Genomic DNA, 14527 nt, shown 5'->3' with positions numbered 1-14527 from the left:
GTGGTTTTAGAAGAAGACTCTTATTCATGCTTAGAAAAGCTTCTCTTGCACCTTTTGCTGCAAGAGCTGCCAGACAGGAATGATCTGCATCGCAAAAAAAACACACATGCTGTCCATGCCAAAACCCTGACAACAGCAGTGTCACAAACCAGCACAGGAGGGGATGTTTGCTTTGAGGGTACCCCTGAAAACCTCTCAGAGGACACAGACTTCCAGGGTGTGCGAGTTAGACACAACTCCTGCGTGTTTGGAACTGGGAGGACCGCAGATGGCGCTCCGTCACCACGCAACTCCAGCCCAAAGCTGGGATCTGCCCGGCTCCTCCCTGGCTGACCTGGGGGCAGCACCACCCCGCACTGGGGGGTTCCCGAGCTCGGTGTACGCGTGCAGAAGGCGGGGTGCACTCACTGCTCTGTGAAATCCTCATTGCTGGTTTCTGGGTGGCCACTGCCGCACCGGGGCTGCTGTCACTGGTGAGCTGCATGAGGTCATTGATGATGGCTTGCTTGTCGACCGAGCCCGCTGGCACGCCTGGGCGGCTATCTGGGAAAAGCTGTGGTAACTGGCTGTTCTGCAGGTCATCCAGAATCTCTTCCAAGTTATCCAACTCACTGCCTGGCTGCAACAAAGAACACACAAACCCTCAGTACAGGTCACTGCTCGCTTGCTGCTGGCGCCCTGCTTGCGCCAAGCCAGGCAGCCCCCCAATGTCACACCCGCGCCGGCCTCGGATGCGTCTGGCAACACGCCTGATGTGGAGGAAGCTCACAAACCTGCTGGAAGGGGACTGTGCAGGCTTCCCAGGGCTAGTCTGCCTTGCTTTGGGGGAGCCCAGTGTGGCACTGGCACCCCTTCAAAAGCCCGGCATCGGGACGTATGGTTCCGTACCCTGGGCAAGAGGGAGATTGTTCCCTGCGCACTCTGTGATCAGTGCTGACAGCAGGGATAACAGGAGATCCATGAGTGCTGAGATGGATGGGGGTTTATGTAGGTATAACCAGTATTTCTTTCAGCACAGTTGCATTTCTAGTCTCTTTATGACTTGATTAAAAGCATACAATCAGAAAGTTACTTTATGGCTGTAACAATTCCCTATATGCCTTTTCGTTGTTACATTCAAAACCTGAACGCTGAATAACTCTTACATAAGTTAACTGGAGAGATACATACATAGGACTGGGAATTTATTTTGCTCCCAACTTCCCAAACCATTGAAAATAACTTCTCTAGAGTATGAAAAGAGAAATCTACATATGAATTTATATTTAAATTCAGCAGAAAATTATCATGAAATAAAGATGGGAGAAAAATTATGTTCACCTTATACTAACATGATTACTGACCTGTTTGTGTTTCTTAAATACATGATTTTCACTGGTATTCTTTTTTGTCAGCTTCTCTGTCTAAAACCTCTCAAAATTAAAATAATTTTCTGAGTGAAATGTGGAAATCTTTGCAACTATATTCTCCAATCCTAAACTCTTGATTAGGGCAAAACTTGGGTAATAATTAAGAACAGGGTGCCCAGTTTCAGTTTACTACCATCTTGAACAGTAAATATATTGTAACAGTATTTATAACAAATATCTACTAAAAATCAGTGTCTTCATTAGGAAATGTGCAATGACAGAGGAGAGGCAGAGTGAGCAGCCACCTGTGAAGGATGTGGAACAGAGAAATAATACCATAAACATGCAGAACTGAAATACAATTCTTCTTGAGCTATTTTTTTTTTGCCCTTCCCCACATTATGAACTTCTTACTGAGAGCAAGCTTACACCACAGATCACAGGATACTATAGAAATACCTGAGATGGCTTTCAAATACCTGCTGAGGCTCTCACAGGCTGGCTAGGAAGCACTGTACATTAGTCTGTACAGAAATCCTGCAACATCTAACCTGCTCCTGGGAATCCCAGCTATTTTATTCAAAGGCAGCTAAAATGCCCCAAGGTTACACTGCTACATGCTTTTTTTGGGTGACTGACTGTAAATAATCATGGTATTATTTTTTATTCCTTCTACATTATCTCCTAGTCATATAAATTGTAGTGTATGGTGCAAAAGAGGAGGGAATTCACTCCATCAAAAAGCAGCACATGGGTGATCTAGAAACTGGTGTTATTGGCAAAATGGTAGGAAATCAGAGAATCAGAGGACTGGAAGCAATTTAAAGCCTCCAGGCAATATCAGTGTATGCCAATCCCATACAGTTGCTTGTTAAAGACATCCAGAGACAGAAAATCCACAGCTTCCCTGGAGCATTGGTTTCAGCACTCTGCCATCCTTGCTACTCTTGGGTTTTTTTCTCAGTCTCAATGCAAAATCTCTCACGCTAAGATTTGGACCCTTCCTTCCAACCATATTTTGAATCTGGCAAACATACTGTGTTCTCCTTTCTTGTTCTTTTTCTGTATTTGAAAACGTGCCCTTTTGTGCTTTAAGCTGAAATGAAGAAACAATCTCAACTTGTGAATTTTCTTCAGCAAATAACTTGTTTTCTAGGCCTCTCATTACTCTTGTTGCTCCTGTGGATTGCTTTGAGTTGATCCACACCTTTGCTGAAGCCATGTCCGAGACAAGACTTAAAATGAAGCCTTATAACTGCTGAGTAAAGCAGAAAATCTACTCTACACACAGTACACTTGATGGCATATTCCAGAAAAGCTTGTGATTCTTTTAATTACATGACATTACTGACTCTCACTCATCTTGTTGTCACAATGATCCCTAGAACACCTCTGTAAAACTTCTATTTAGTCAGTTCTCCCCTCATTTCTTTTTTTTTAAATTAAGATGTTATTTATGAGTAATGATAATAAATAGCAATTATTCACCCTGAATGTTCTAACATTTTGTCTCTGTATCTCTTTGTTGCAGTTGAATTTGAATTGTGTCCTCCAGTGTGCCTGCAGACATTCAAGTGCCACACTCAGCTTTACCAAGCTCTACTGTCAGGTCAGGTCATTGAGGTTAACTAAAACACTGAGCAGCTCTAGATGCGGCACAAGTCCTGCAGCATCTCCATTTTGACAGCGAATCCTTCAATAACTACTGTGTGTGGAGGGATTTCCAAACAGCTTCCTCGTCACTCACAGCAGTTTCATCCTGACCATGCACCTCTACCCTGCTGCCATAAGGGCCAAAGAGCCTTACTGGAATCTAAACACCTTGACACACTGTTTCTCTTGTGCCAACAATCCTGCTACCTTCTTGCTGAAGGAAAACAGGTTGGCTGGTCCAAGATTACCTGTTATTGACAAATCCCTCTGATGACTCACTGCTTTCCAGGCAATTACAAGCAGCTGGGTGGACCCAGGGTATCAGTAGAAAAGGCTGAGCCAGGAAGAATCAAATGTGATTATATGAAGCCTAAATCACTGCATGGACAGGTGATAAGCAGATTCAAAAAGGCGCTCCAAGAGACAGCCATGAGTGATGTTTATAGGAGCTGCAGTTTGAGCGATGGGAGATCTGGTACAAGAAGACTGCAAGAGCCAGGAGAAGAGACTGATATAGAGCATCATAAATTATAGAAGGATGATTCAGTACTCTTTGGGGGAATTAAGACATATGGCCTTCATTACATGTATCTGAGACAACAGCAAAGGGAAGTTTTATATGTTGCAGAGGGGTTTTTTTGGTTGGTTTTATGCAGGATTTTGTGTCATCTTTTCTTTAAGCATTCTGGCTACTGCAATTCTTTGTTCAAACACTATATATATATATATATCTATATATATATATATATATATATATATATAAAAATCCCACCTCAAAACCAAACCTAAAAAAACACCAATGAAGAACTTATTGATCCAAATGTGTCAGAAAACTGCACTCCCTAAGATGCTTTTAATTCCTCTCACAAGTGGCAAACAAAGGGCACATACAACAGATGTATTACAACAACACAAATACATAACCTTCTCCCCTTTTTTGCTTAATAATCAATGTTAAATATTTCATCCATATATTTTTATAATGGTTGTCAGCTGCTACAAAAGCTCCAAGAGATTTGGAATTAACACCAACCTATGATGTTAGCCTAAGTCTTTCCAGACATACCCTCAAATGGCACCATATGTGCAGAAACTAGCATTAAAATATTTACTTGGTTAGTTTAATGGGATTTTTCTTTTATTTATATTCTATATTTATTTGTTAGTGGTCTAAATTGAATTTTATGTAAGTAGAAGGCACAGCCTCAGCTCCCTGTGAAACAATTATTTGTCAGGGATTTAAAAAAAAAAAAAAAAGCACCTGATAAAGTGCTAAGCATCACAAGAAAGTTCTTGTGAGAATATTTTCATTATGTCTAAGTAATGCAATTATGCCAATCTCTGTACAACTTGGACACTACGTGCCAGAAAGTGTAAGACAAATAATTCTCAGGAATATTTCTGAATTTGAAAAAGTACTTATTTTATACTGTCATATAGAGAAATACAGACTGAAGTTAAGAGTTTACAGATTTTTTTTTCAGCTGTACTGAAAGGCAGCTACACCTCAACATGAAGTTTGGTTTACAAAAGTAGCTGTTTCAAAGTCTAGCTTCCATGGATTGTAAAAGACTGGATAAGATACTCAAGTCTCCAGAAATCTCCTTCCTTCCATGGGCAATGTCCATGGCTTGCACTGTGACCCAGTATTCTAAGGACTTACAACAGGCTGTCTTTTGATGGGGATCCAACTTGAAACTACACCTGACCTGCATAAATTTGAAGTTAGCTTATCTTCTTACCTCAGAAGTATGGGCAAAGCATTTGACCATAAGAGGGCAAACAAAATCAAATGCCTGCTCCAAATTGGCAATAAATTAAAGGATTATGAAAAGAAGAGGAAAGGAAATTAGAAGTGGAACCAATACAGTATTTTTCTCCCTGGTAACTGCAATAAACATAAAATTGGCTAGAAATCCTATTAAATTATCGAGCTATTCTATGACTAACATTTGAAAACAGAACTCTAATTGAAGACATTCAGAAAATGGAATCCCCATTCTAAGACTTTGATAGAATTTCAAGAAGAAACAAATGTTCCTCATGAACTTAGTGGATTCTGGACTATTAAACCAGAAATAGGTTTTTTAAAGATGAGTGGCATGTGTAGAGAAAATATGCTAGTATTGGGAAGACAGTGGTTTCCACATAAAGCATGAGCACAGCACAGTTGATAAAATATGTCAGGAACACCAGAGCAGTTTCTGAGTTTTAGGACAAAAATGTACATACTTGAGATGGTTTCTGGAACAGCATTTGTGCACATTGTTGCATTGCAAAGTCCCTGTCAAACAGGCTGTCTTTATGGTCTACTGAACAAAAAAGAGGAGAGCACACTTGCGGAGATTAGGATTTTATTCAACACTCCCCCAAGTGATTTCTCAGAGAACAAGCTACTTTAGCAATATCTAACATTGTTCATGATGTTTCTCTAACATTCCCCTGTACCTCCACTCTCCTTCCCCTCCAAGCTGTCAGCCATCTCCTGATCAGCTGTCTGACCATCTCCTGATCACTACAGGGGCGGCTCCTGGCAGTGGACAGACAGGGAGAGCAGAAGGCAGGCTTACTGCTGAGGAACGCTTTCTAACTTTCTAACCCTTTCTAACACTGGTGAACCATATGAGAACTTGTGGTGCTTGACAGCAACAGCCCTACTACAGTTGGTGCTGTAGGAAAACCCCACTGAGTGTCCCCAGCAGGTCTCTCTTTCATCCTCTCCCCTACAGCTGCCGTAACTGGAACAGCAATCAGCCTAATAAAGCCTGATAACCATCATCCCACCAAGGAAAGGGAAAAAGGTACAGCAGCGCTGGAAATATTCTCTGCCATTTGAGAAAGGCTTCCTGTCAGTTGCTGCTCTCTGCAGAAGAGTACTACCTAGAAGACTGCTATTTATAGTACAGTGGTGCACTTCAAAGCATTTCCTGCTCAGAAAGTCACACCAAAAGTAAAAGGAGAAAATGCAATGGCTCTGTTGCCTCCCAACACACTGATCTCCCTTGTAGAGGCCATCCCACTGCTGCTCTGCTGCAGTTTCCAGAGAAACTGCACACTCCAGTGACTAATTACTTAAAAATACAACATTCCTTAGGGAGGAGAAGTTTTAAATAAACCTGCAAAATAGGTAACACAAGCACATGGCTAATTTTTACATATGGGAGGAAGAAGGAGGGGGAAGGATGCAGGAGGATGGAAGAATTTAGCTCAAGAATCTGTGTACTAGTCTTGTACTAAATAGTTCCAGCTTTGATCTAAATTTAGGCAATGAGCACTTCCTGTGGGAGACCATCTTCCAAAGCTGAAGAGTTTTGATGCTAAATATTTTTAGTGATTTTATAATTGGGGTAAAGTGGTTATTTGTTTAAAGACCTGGCTTTCAGACAGTTAAACACTTATATTTTTCTATATTCCCCACCATTTCCTCTCCTACTCCATGCTGGACTTCTGTTTATTCAGCTCCAGGTTTCACTGCATTTTAAGTGGGTTTTAAAGTTCTATGTACAACCAACAGGAACAACACAAGCCCTTCTGTCATTATCCATCAGTCTTCCATCACAAGAGACAAGACTGGCTGCTCCATACCTTGGTGCTGAGGAAGCCCATACCACTTTATCACAACTCCTGCACTGCTTTGTGGTTTTCTGAACAAACCCAGCTCCTGGACCTTTCTGTACCTCTGGTTCTCTCTCTCCTGGGAGACAAACTGTGTCTTCAAATTTTAAGAAAAGGCAATACATCCACAGCCCATACTTCAACCCCCTCAAATCCCTCCCCAACCTCAGAAATATAAAACCTAAAAATAAAAAATGAATAGACTATTCACTTTACGAAGTTCATAATTCAGGAGACCTGATTTTCAACTGCTTGAGGTTGGCAATGCTTGCGGGACACTGAAGTCTCTTTCTTGAAAGCTGGTTTTATAGTTTACATTTAGGGTGAGACACAACTTGCCTATAAAAAAGTAAAGCAGTAAACAGTTTAAACTGTTCACCTGTGCTGCCACTTGTCAATGGGAATATCAATAAAGAACAGCTGACCTTGTCTGTTTTAGACACATATTAGGATAAGATTAAAAAAACCCAACAAAATCCTGGAGTATTTTTCTGTGTTTCCATCAGCAACAAAAGGAGGGTGTAGGACTACCTTGGACTTGACTTCAGAGTTCTAGAGGGGATAAAAGCTGCTGAGAATTGGTTTGTAAGCAAAACTGTTTCTTGTGTACTCCACAGAGCTCATGAAAAAGGAAATATTAATTCTTTTAGAAATTTAATTCTTGGGGAATAAACATCTGAAGGCCATGATTTTGATCTATGGATGAAGGGCATAAATTTTTTGATGATTACTAAAGTTTCCATTCTTGTAAAGTACCTAATACTGGAGGATTGAAGATCTTTGCCTTCAATCTTCTACTGACTTAATTGTATAGGATCTGAACTAGGAATTGAAATCTATCAGACATTTTAAAAATACTCCATTCTTGCCAGTTTAGCTGTGAATTTCTTGGTGTCTGTATTTTTCTAGCATAATGAACCATAAGTTCTCACAGAGAATCTAAACCCTATCTCCACAGACAATACAAAATACAGGCTTCTATTGAAAACTAAACTAACATCCAGGCTTGAGGATAAATCAGTGCAAATTTCAGTACGGAGAAATTAGTACAATTTGGCTTGGTTTTGCCTAAAGTGTGGGAAGTATTGAAAAACCACAATTGCTTCTACATAGTGGCAATAGCTGTCAAATTTTGTTGAAACAAAAACAGCAAAGTAACCTTAGGAGTTGCCTGGAAAACTGAGAATTTAACAATGCTGCATCCAGAGTGGAGCAGCACATTTGGCCTCTATGTTTTGTGGTTATAACCACTGTTGAAAGAACTGTCTACTAGTTATAGACTGCCAATAGGGCAAATAAAAATAATAATAATTTAAAGTTGTGACTTAGGGCTAAGAAAATGTTGCCTATCCCTCCTCAGCCTTACGGTACAATATAGAAAATACTAAAAAGTGTATTGACACACACACTATAAAAAGATACAATAGGTTAAAAAGAATAAACAAACTCAAACCTAGTCTGCACATTAGAAAATATACAAGATTTTTATAATTAAGGATGTGGCTGTGAATGAGACACATGAACATTTCCATTGTATATGATCTGATCATGATTTACAAACTAAAGCTTCACACAGAAGGCTGCCTAGGGATTAATGATCAGCTGGGAGATTTCATAGTGTAGGACAAATCTAAGGATCATTAACTCCAGCTAGTTATAACCTTCCCAGAAAATGCTTTATGCTAAAATTGATATTGTAATTACCCATTTTATAAATAATATAAACAGTAAGTAGCAGACTGTTTTTGCTGTGTCCCTTTTTCTTGGGACTCTGAAAATGGAGCACTTTGGGTGATGTGGACCTGGTGCTTTTGGAAAGTGACTTCTGCATGAAAAGCCAGTGACATAACACTTCTTAGATTATAGGTCCCAGCAATACACAATTTATTATTGTGTTGGGCAGCACAGCAAGAAGCAATCTGGTACAGAAAGCAAAGAAATTCTGAACACAAAATTCAGTGCAGATAGCCTTCCACAAGGAGACATGACCCCTGCACTGAACAATTAATCATCAGCAGAAACTTGAGGCTGAATATAAAGAATTTTTAAGATGACAAGAAAAGCCCATCAAATCCACTAAATTGGCACAGAAGTCTATTTGCTTTGATTTTAATTTGCAGGTCAAGCATAGCATGAAGATCAGTAATGCAAAGTTGTTATCAGTCCTTTCAAACAACTCCTGTTCTTGAGCATGAACCTGTTTTCCTTGGGAGGAGTGTAGCTGCTATGCTGGGCTAGGTCAAGGACCCATTTAGCAAGCACAACAGCAGTTCAACACCAGCCTATGGGAAAAGCTGTCAATTAGTTATCACTAACCAAGAGTCACGAGTATTTTCTCTTTGCCCAATTACCATCTGGGAAAGGCAGCCTGCATTATCGCTCTCCTCCCAGGCAGAATCTGTGCTTTTACACAGTGTGATCATCACAACCCAGTAACACCGACCGGGAAACCGAGTGAAGGCTGGATTTCAAAAGACAGGTAACAGCCTCCTGAAGTGCCAAAGTGCTACTCTTAGAGGAAGTCAGAAGGCAGGAATGCAGGCCTGGAACAAGCCATTCACACATAACACAAAAATTAGCTTACCTGTTCATTGGGCTCAAAGCTTATCTCTTCCTTTTCCGTCCTCATAGCTATTAACTTTGTGCTACCGGAAGGGTCTGTCTTACTGTCCAACCGCTCCAGTTTTGGGGGTATGTCTGGTAAACCAATATCTTTAGTATCATCTTTATCTAGCAAGTAGCGAAGTAGTGCATTATTATTCTTCTTAGGACTCGCTGGCTCCTGTTTAACAGTCACCTCTGAACCAGGAGCTGTGCTACTGGACTCCTGGTTCAGTTCTTTGCCTGTGGCCTCTGCTGTGAGCTTGGCCAAATCGACAGGAGAACTACTGTCCTGCAATAGTCTGTGCAAAATTTTATGCTTCTCCTTGAGTGAGGTTCCGTGTGCTGAACCAGACCCAGGCAACCCTCCCGCGGAGTCCTTGCTGATGTCTCCCATGGTACTGGACAAAGGTGAAGGCTCCATCTGATCTGATTTGGTGGTCAGCAATTGTAAGAGCTTTGTCTGGCTTTTTCCGTCGTGCAGTTTACTCTGTCCATCAGGTCTCTCGCCACTGACAACCGGTGGCATGTTGCTATCGCTGCTGTCTTTCTGCTCTCCTGAATGGCAGCTGCTCTCTGCTTGTCCAGTTGTACCTTCTGATTGCTCCCCATATATTCCAAAGCAGTCTTTAGAGTCCAGGCTTCCCATCTTGCTTAGCTGGGGAGGATTCATATTCACAGGGGAATTTTGTAAATTTCCCATTTTTAGGTCAGGTGAAGCCAACGACGATCCTAGAGAAACGCCGTGGCCCTCGCTGAGGGCCTGAAGTGCGTTCAGGGAACTGTTGGTGTAGTTATGGCTATTTCCTGTGCTGCTGCAGACTCCCACAGGTGAATGTAAGCTTCCTGCAGGGGAGAACTGACTGGGTGGGATGCGAGGACTTCCTGCCACTCCAGGGCTCACGCGATGCCTTGGGGAAAGCATAGAGTTTGGCTGCCCTGGGTTCATGCCGGGGCTGCTTTGTGAGGGGCTATTCATTTTTAGTGCATAGTTACTACCCTGAGGAGTGGATGCTTGTATGCTTGACACATGGTTCATTCCCCCTGAACCACCAAACCTGCCTGCTGGCATGCCCACTTGCTCCTTTGGGCCATTTATGGCAAAATTTATATTGCTACTGATGGTCATATCCTGACCTGGGTTCCCACTGCACATGGCCTGATGGGCAGGGCTGCTGGAACTAATTGGGTTCAATATCTTCCCCATTCCTTGTCCAGTCAAATCCTGATTCATTCCACAGACATTCTGCTCTCTATGTGGCAAGAGGAAGAAAAACAGCCTGTTAGCTAAATGACAGTAGCCAACTTGCAATTACATTACGGAAAAAGAAGCAAAACCCCAAACCTCACTTTAAAATAACACAAAACCCCTACAATCAAAAACAAATCAACAATTTGACAAAAGTGATATGCAACTCTCAACATGGATTAACATTAACAATATGGTTTTTCGGTACCTCATTAGAAAACAATGAAAGAGAGGAAAAAAAAAAATTAAACCTCACTTAAATGACAGTCATTAGAAATGCTGATAGGTCACAATTTCAGACTCCCTTTAATGTATCTCTCCTCTACAATTTGGCAAGAGCTAACTTCTAGAACTGAAAGAAATCTCATCTGAAACATATGACCCAACAAATACATGTTTTACAAGACAGCTGCAGACAGCTGTTTGCTGGAGTTTTGAATTTCCCTGAGTTAGCCCCACCACAAGGCTGGAGTGGGCTATTTGCCCACCAAGTTCATAGCGAAAAGAAAGTTGAAAAAGTCACATTTTTACACTGCCAGAGTGTTTCAATACTGCTCCAAAACAGCATGTGAGCCAAGGGAACTACTGGATACTGGTTCAGAATGAGAACAGTCTGTTAGCAATCCAGTCCTGCACAGGCATTTAGGAAAAGGAGAGAAGAAAAACAAACCACACACATAGGAGCTGAAACTCATATTTTAGAGATGTAGGCCGCAAGACAGAAGAAACAGAAGAGACTCACACACACAGACACAGAGAAAAAGCTCCTGTGAGAGCACCTGAAGGTCACTCTTCCTCAGCAAATTTTAATTAGTTTATGGGAGGATGTAATGCACTTTTTACTCTGTGCTAAAACTTAAATTAGGAAAATCAGACATATTCCCAAATGCTAAAAGCTACAAAAGAGACGGAGTCAAGTAGGTTACGAAGGAAAAAATGAATTTCTGACAAAAAAAATCAAATCAGCTCTGGACTTCCAAAACCAAATACAAATGGAACATTCCTAATATGCATTCTCCATGAGACAAAATCCATTCCTATTTGCACAGCATAAGTAAGTGCAGATAAACCTCCACTTTTGCTAAAGCATGAGAAGTGAAATAATTGAAGAATACAGAGTGAATCTTCTTATTCTGTATTTGTTGCCTTAGGTATAAAGGCAAGGATGAAAAACATTAACTATAAAAAAAGGGCTATTTTTAAAACCTTATTACAAATACAATAGTACCAGCACTCTGCTAAAAAATTGCAAGAAAATATATGAGTACAATTTTAAACTTATTAGTGCTTGCTTTTTAAAATTTAAAATTTGGCACTTAATAAAATATTAAGTCTATTCAGCAATCCAAAGAAAACAAATTGCAGACAGCTTTTGGTCAGATCAATCTACAATTTCTATAAAATGGTTTCAGTTATAATTATGTTTAGCACTGTTTTCTTCCTCTCAAGAAAAATGACACCGAGGATTCAAGGAAAATGGTATTGTAATTACAGTCAGCCAATAAAACCTGAAACAAAATCTGATACAAATACACCAGGACACACAACGACTTAATAAAAATTGTATGTTGAAGTTTTGATGTCAGTGATTACTGAGACCTGACTTTAACATATTATCTACTGTACTTTTTGAGAAAAAAACCCCAAACCAACAGTAGTGACACTCCTTAGGATTGGACATATGAAAGCCACTAAGCCAAACACCAGAAAAGACAAGGACAAGGACAAAGGAATGAAGGGAATCAAAGAATTAAGTAACGCTTTGTTTCAAGTGCAGCCCTAGGCATCATAACATGTTCTTTTAAGAAGAAATAGAACCAATGATACCGAATGTGAACTACGAGAATTGTAAGTTTTCTAGATTTAATTACAGTTGGAAAATTCTTTGCATCTACTATGCAAAATACAGGAAATTAAAATACTGACATTAGGAACACAGCATTGAAAATCCAGCACGTCATTTTTAAATTCTGAAATAATCTTACAGTCTTTTCCTGCTGCAAGCACTGAATTCAAAATCTTACTTTGTTTCCATGATATCAGTTCTGGGTCAACTGAAATCGATCAGCCTTAAACAACCCATTTGCTTTGGCAACCTTGTACTTTGCATGTCCCTTAGCAGAGTGTGGATGTAAGGAAGCGGCAGGATTACCTGTGAAGCATATGCAAGGAGATGACAAGCTGAGGTTCACTGGTCGTCTGAGAACGGATGAGCTTGCTCTTTGTTTGGGCAGAAACGATGGTGCCGTCCGACAGGGAAAAGCGATAAACGGGACTGAAGGCCAGGCCCTGCCTCAGCACTGCAGGCAAGCAGAACAACACGGTTAAACTAATGAGAAACTGCAGCTCAGGTAGCTCAGCTGCCCAACTTCTGATGTTCAGCATCGATGTCTCAGATGCAGTGCTAATTAAGCAAAACAAATGAAAAGAACGTTTTGAAAATAACTAGATGCGATGCATACAAAATAAAGGATCCTGCATGCTGTAGGGTGATCAAATGAAAATCTGTAAGGAGTGACAGCAATAACAGGAAGATACCATGAAATAGAATGTACTTCAGAAGCAGACAGGAAGTTCTTAATGTCCATTTCACTTTTCATCAAGTATGTGTCTAATTCCTTTTGTTCCTCAAACACTTTTTCATTGTACCGTCTACATCATGATGATTTAATATAAATGTCCTTAGTTTTTAGATCACCTGTTTCCATTAGCCTGTGTACTCTCCTTATTGCCTGCCTAAATTGTCTTGCAATGGTTACTCTTTCTACTTTAATTTAAAAAATGCATAAACTCTTGCATAAGAACAATTAGAAATGAGAAGTGGAATGAGGAAATATTACTTCTAAAAGAACAAATACAAAATATATATAGCTCAAAAAAATTAAAATACAATTCCCTAAAGCAAAATTTGGGCTCTTCTACCCTTTCTCAGTGTTGATTGCATTTCAGTTTTGGGGCTTACTTCACTGTATATATTCTTCAGCCTTTTACGTTTTTAATGCAAACCTGAACTTCAACAAATTCAGTTTTCTAGCTCCCACAGACCTGTGTGACACTTCTTTAATGAAAAATTAAAACATGCTACGGAAAAGCAATCTCCCAAACATTTATTCTACTGTTCACTCTCTGCCATCAATGACACAAGTGTGGTTACTTACAATTTCTAGTCCAAAAGCAATCACATTAGGATTGCAGGTATGAGAGAAGTAAAATACTTCAAAAATTTTCATATAATTATTTAGGGAAAGAATAGGAACAAAGCAATACAAATACATTTAATTTCCTATTTTTTTTTTCATATATATGTATTTTCTGTGGGATTCTTTCTCCTTTTTCTTTTTTTTTAATTCATAGTATTATGTGATCTTCATTTCACTGCTTGTCTTCTAATATTTCCTGTTGTAATGAAATTACATGGTTTTCCAAGTGTGGCCTTTATTTTTCTGGTCTACAGAGCTACCACATTTTCAGCCTCACAAGACTGGTTACAATTACTTTCCTTCCCTGTCCCCCACTGTTATATATTGTTCTGCAAGGTTTCAAAGTATTATCTAGGCAGTGAGAAAACAGGAAGCACAATTTAAACAACCAGAAGGGGTTTTTCAGAGTAAAAATGTAACGAAAAACAAAAACCTACAACAGTGAAACAATACAAAACAGAATTTCACTGTTAGGTATGTCATTGTTTCAGTTTAACCTCTGGGCACCAGAAGGTCCAAAGCTCTTAACTTTAGCATATACCACATCAGGAAATTCCAGTACTCAATGCCAACAGGATACAAGTGAAATCTCTACTTAAATCATTTTCCAAACTAATTCTTTAAGCAAACAAGAATGTTTCCATACTCCTCTTGAGGAAATGCTATTTTTCTGACTGCGGCCAATAAAAACTTGCCATATATTCTGCTTTTTATACTGAGAGATAATTTTAAAGCATGTTTTCTATTGTTTATCAAGCTAATGCTGTATTTTTTCACACTGTAATGCAGGATTACATGTAGGAGATCATTACTTTCTTTGCTCCCATTCTCAAACCACAATGACTTGAAAACTGCAAGCA

The 14527-nt window shown here is 39.9% G+C and overlaps 1 protein-coding gene across 5 annotated transcripts in view; it reads right to left on the bottom strand.

The window, feature by feature from the left end:
* The window catches only part of NCOA2 (nuclear receptor coactivator 2), a 189290-nt gene that overhangs the window by 28271 nt on the left and 146492 nt on the right, over nucleotides 1-14527 (bottom strand). For all 5 annotated transcript variants that reach the window (XM_086885498.1, XM_086885494.1, XM_086885505.1 and 2 more), the window contains 3 exons: nucleotides 12620-12767; nucleotides 9202-10471; nucleotides 409-619 (listed from right to left, as the gene is read on the bottom strand). In XM_086885498.1, coding sequence (XP_086741624.1) covers nucleotides 409-619; nucleotides 9202-10471; nucleotides 12620-12767 — 1629 coding nt within the window. The remainder of the gene's footprint in view (nucleotides 1-408; nucleotides 620-9201; nucleotides 10472-12619; nucleotides 12768-14527) is intronic.

The sequence above is a fragment of the Cyanistes caeruleus genome, chromosome 1, assembly GCF_971803275.1.
Source record: "Cyanistes caeruleus chromosome 1, bCyaCae1.hap1.1, whole genome shotgun sequence".
Classification (NCBI taxonomy): Eukaryota; Metazoa; Chordata; class Aves; order Passeriformes; family Paridae; genus Cyanistes; species Cyanistes caeruleus.
The sequence above is the reverse complement of the archived record's forward strand: the minus strand, read 5'-3'. Positions and strand labels throughout refer to the sequence as shown.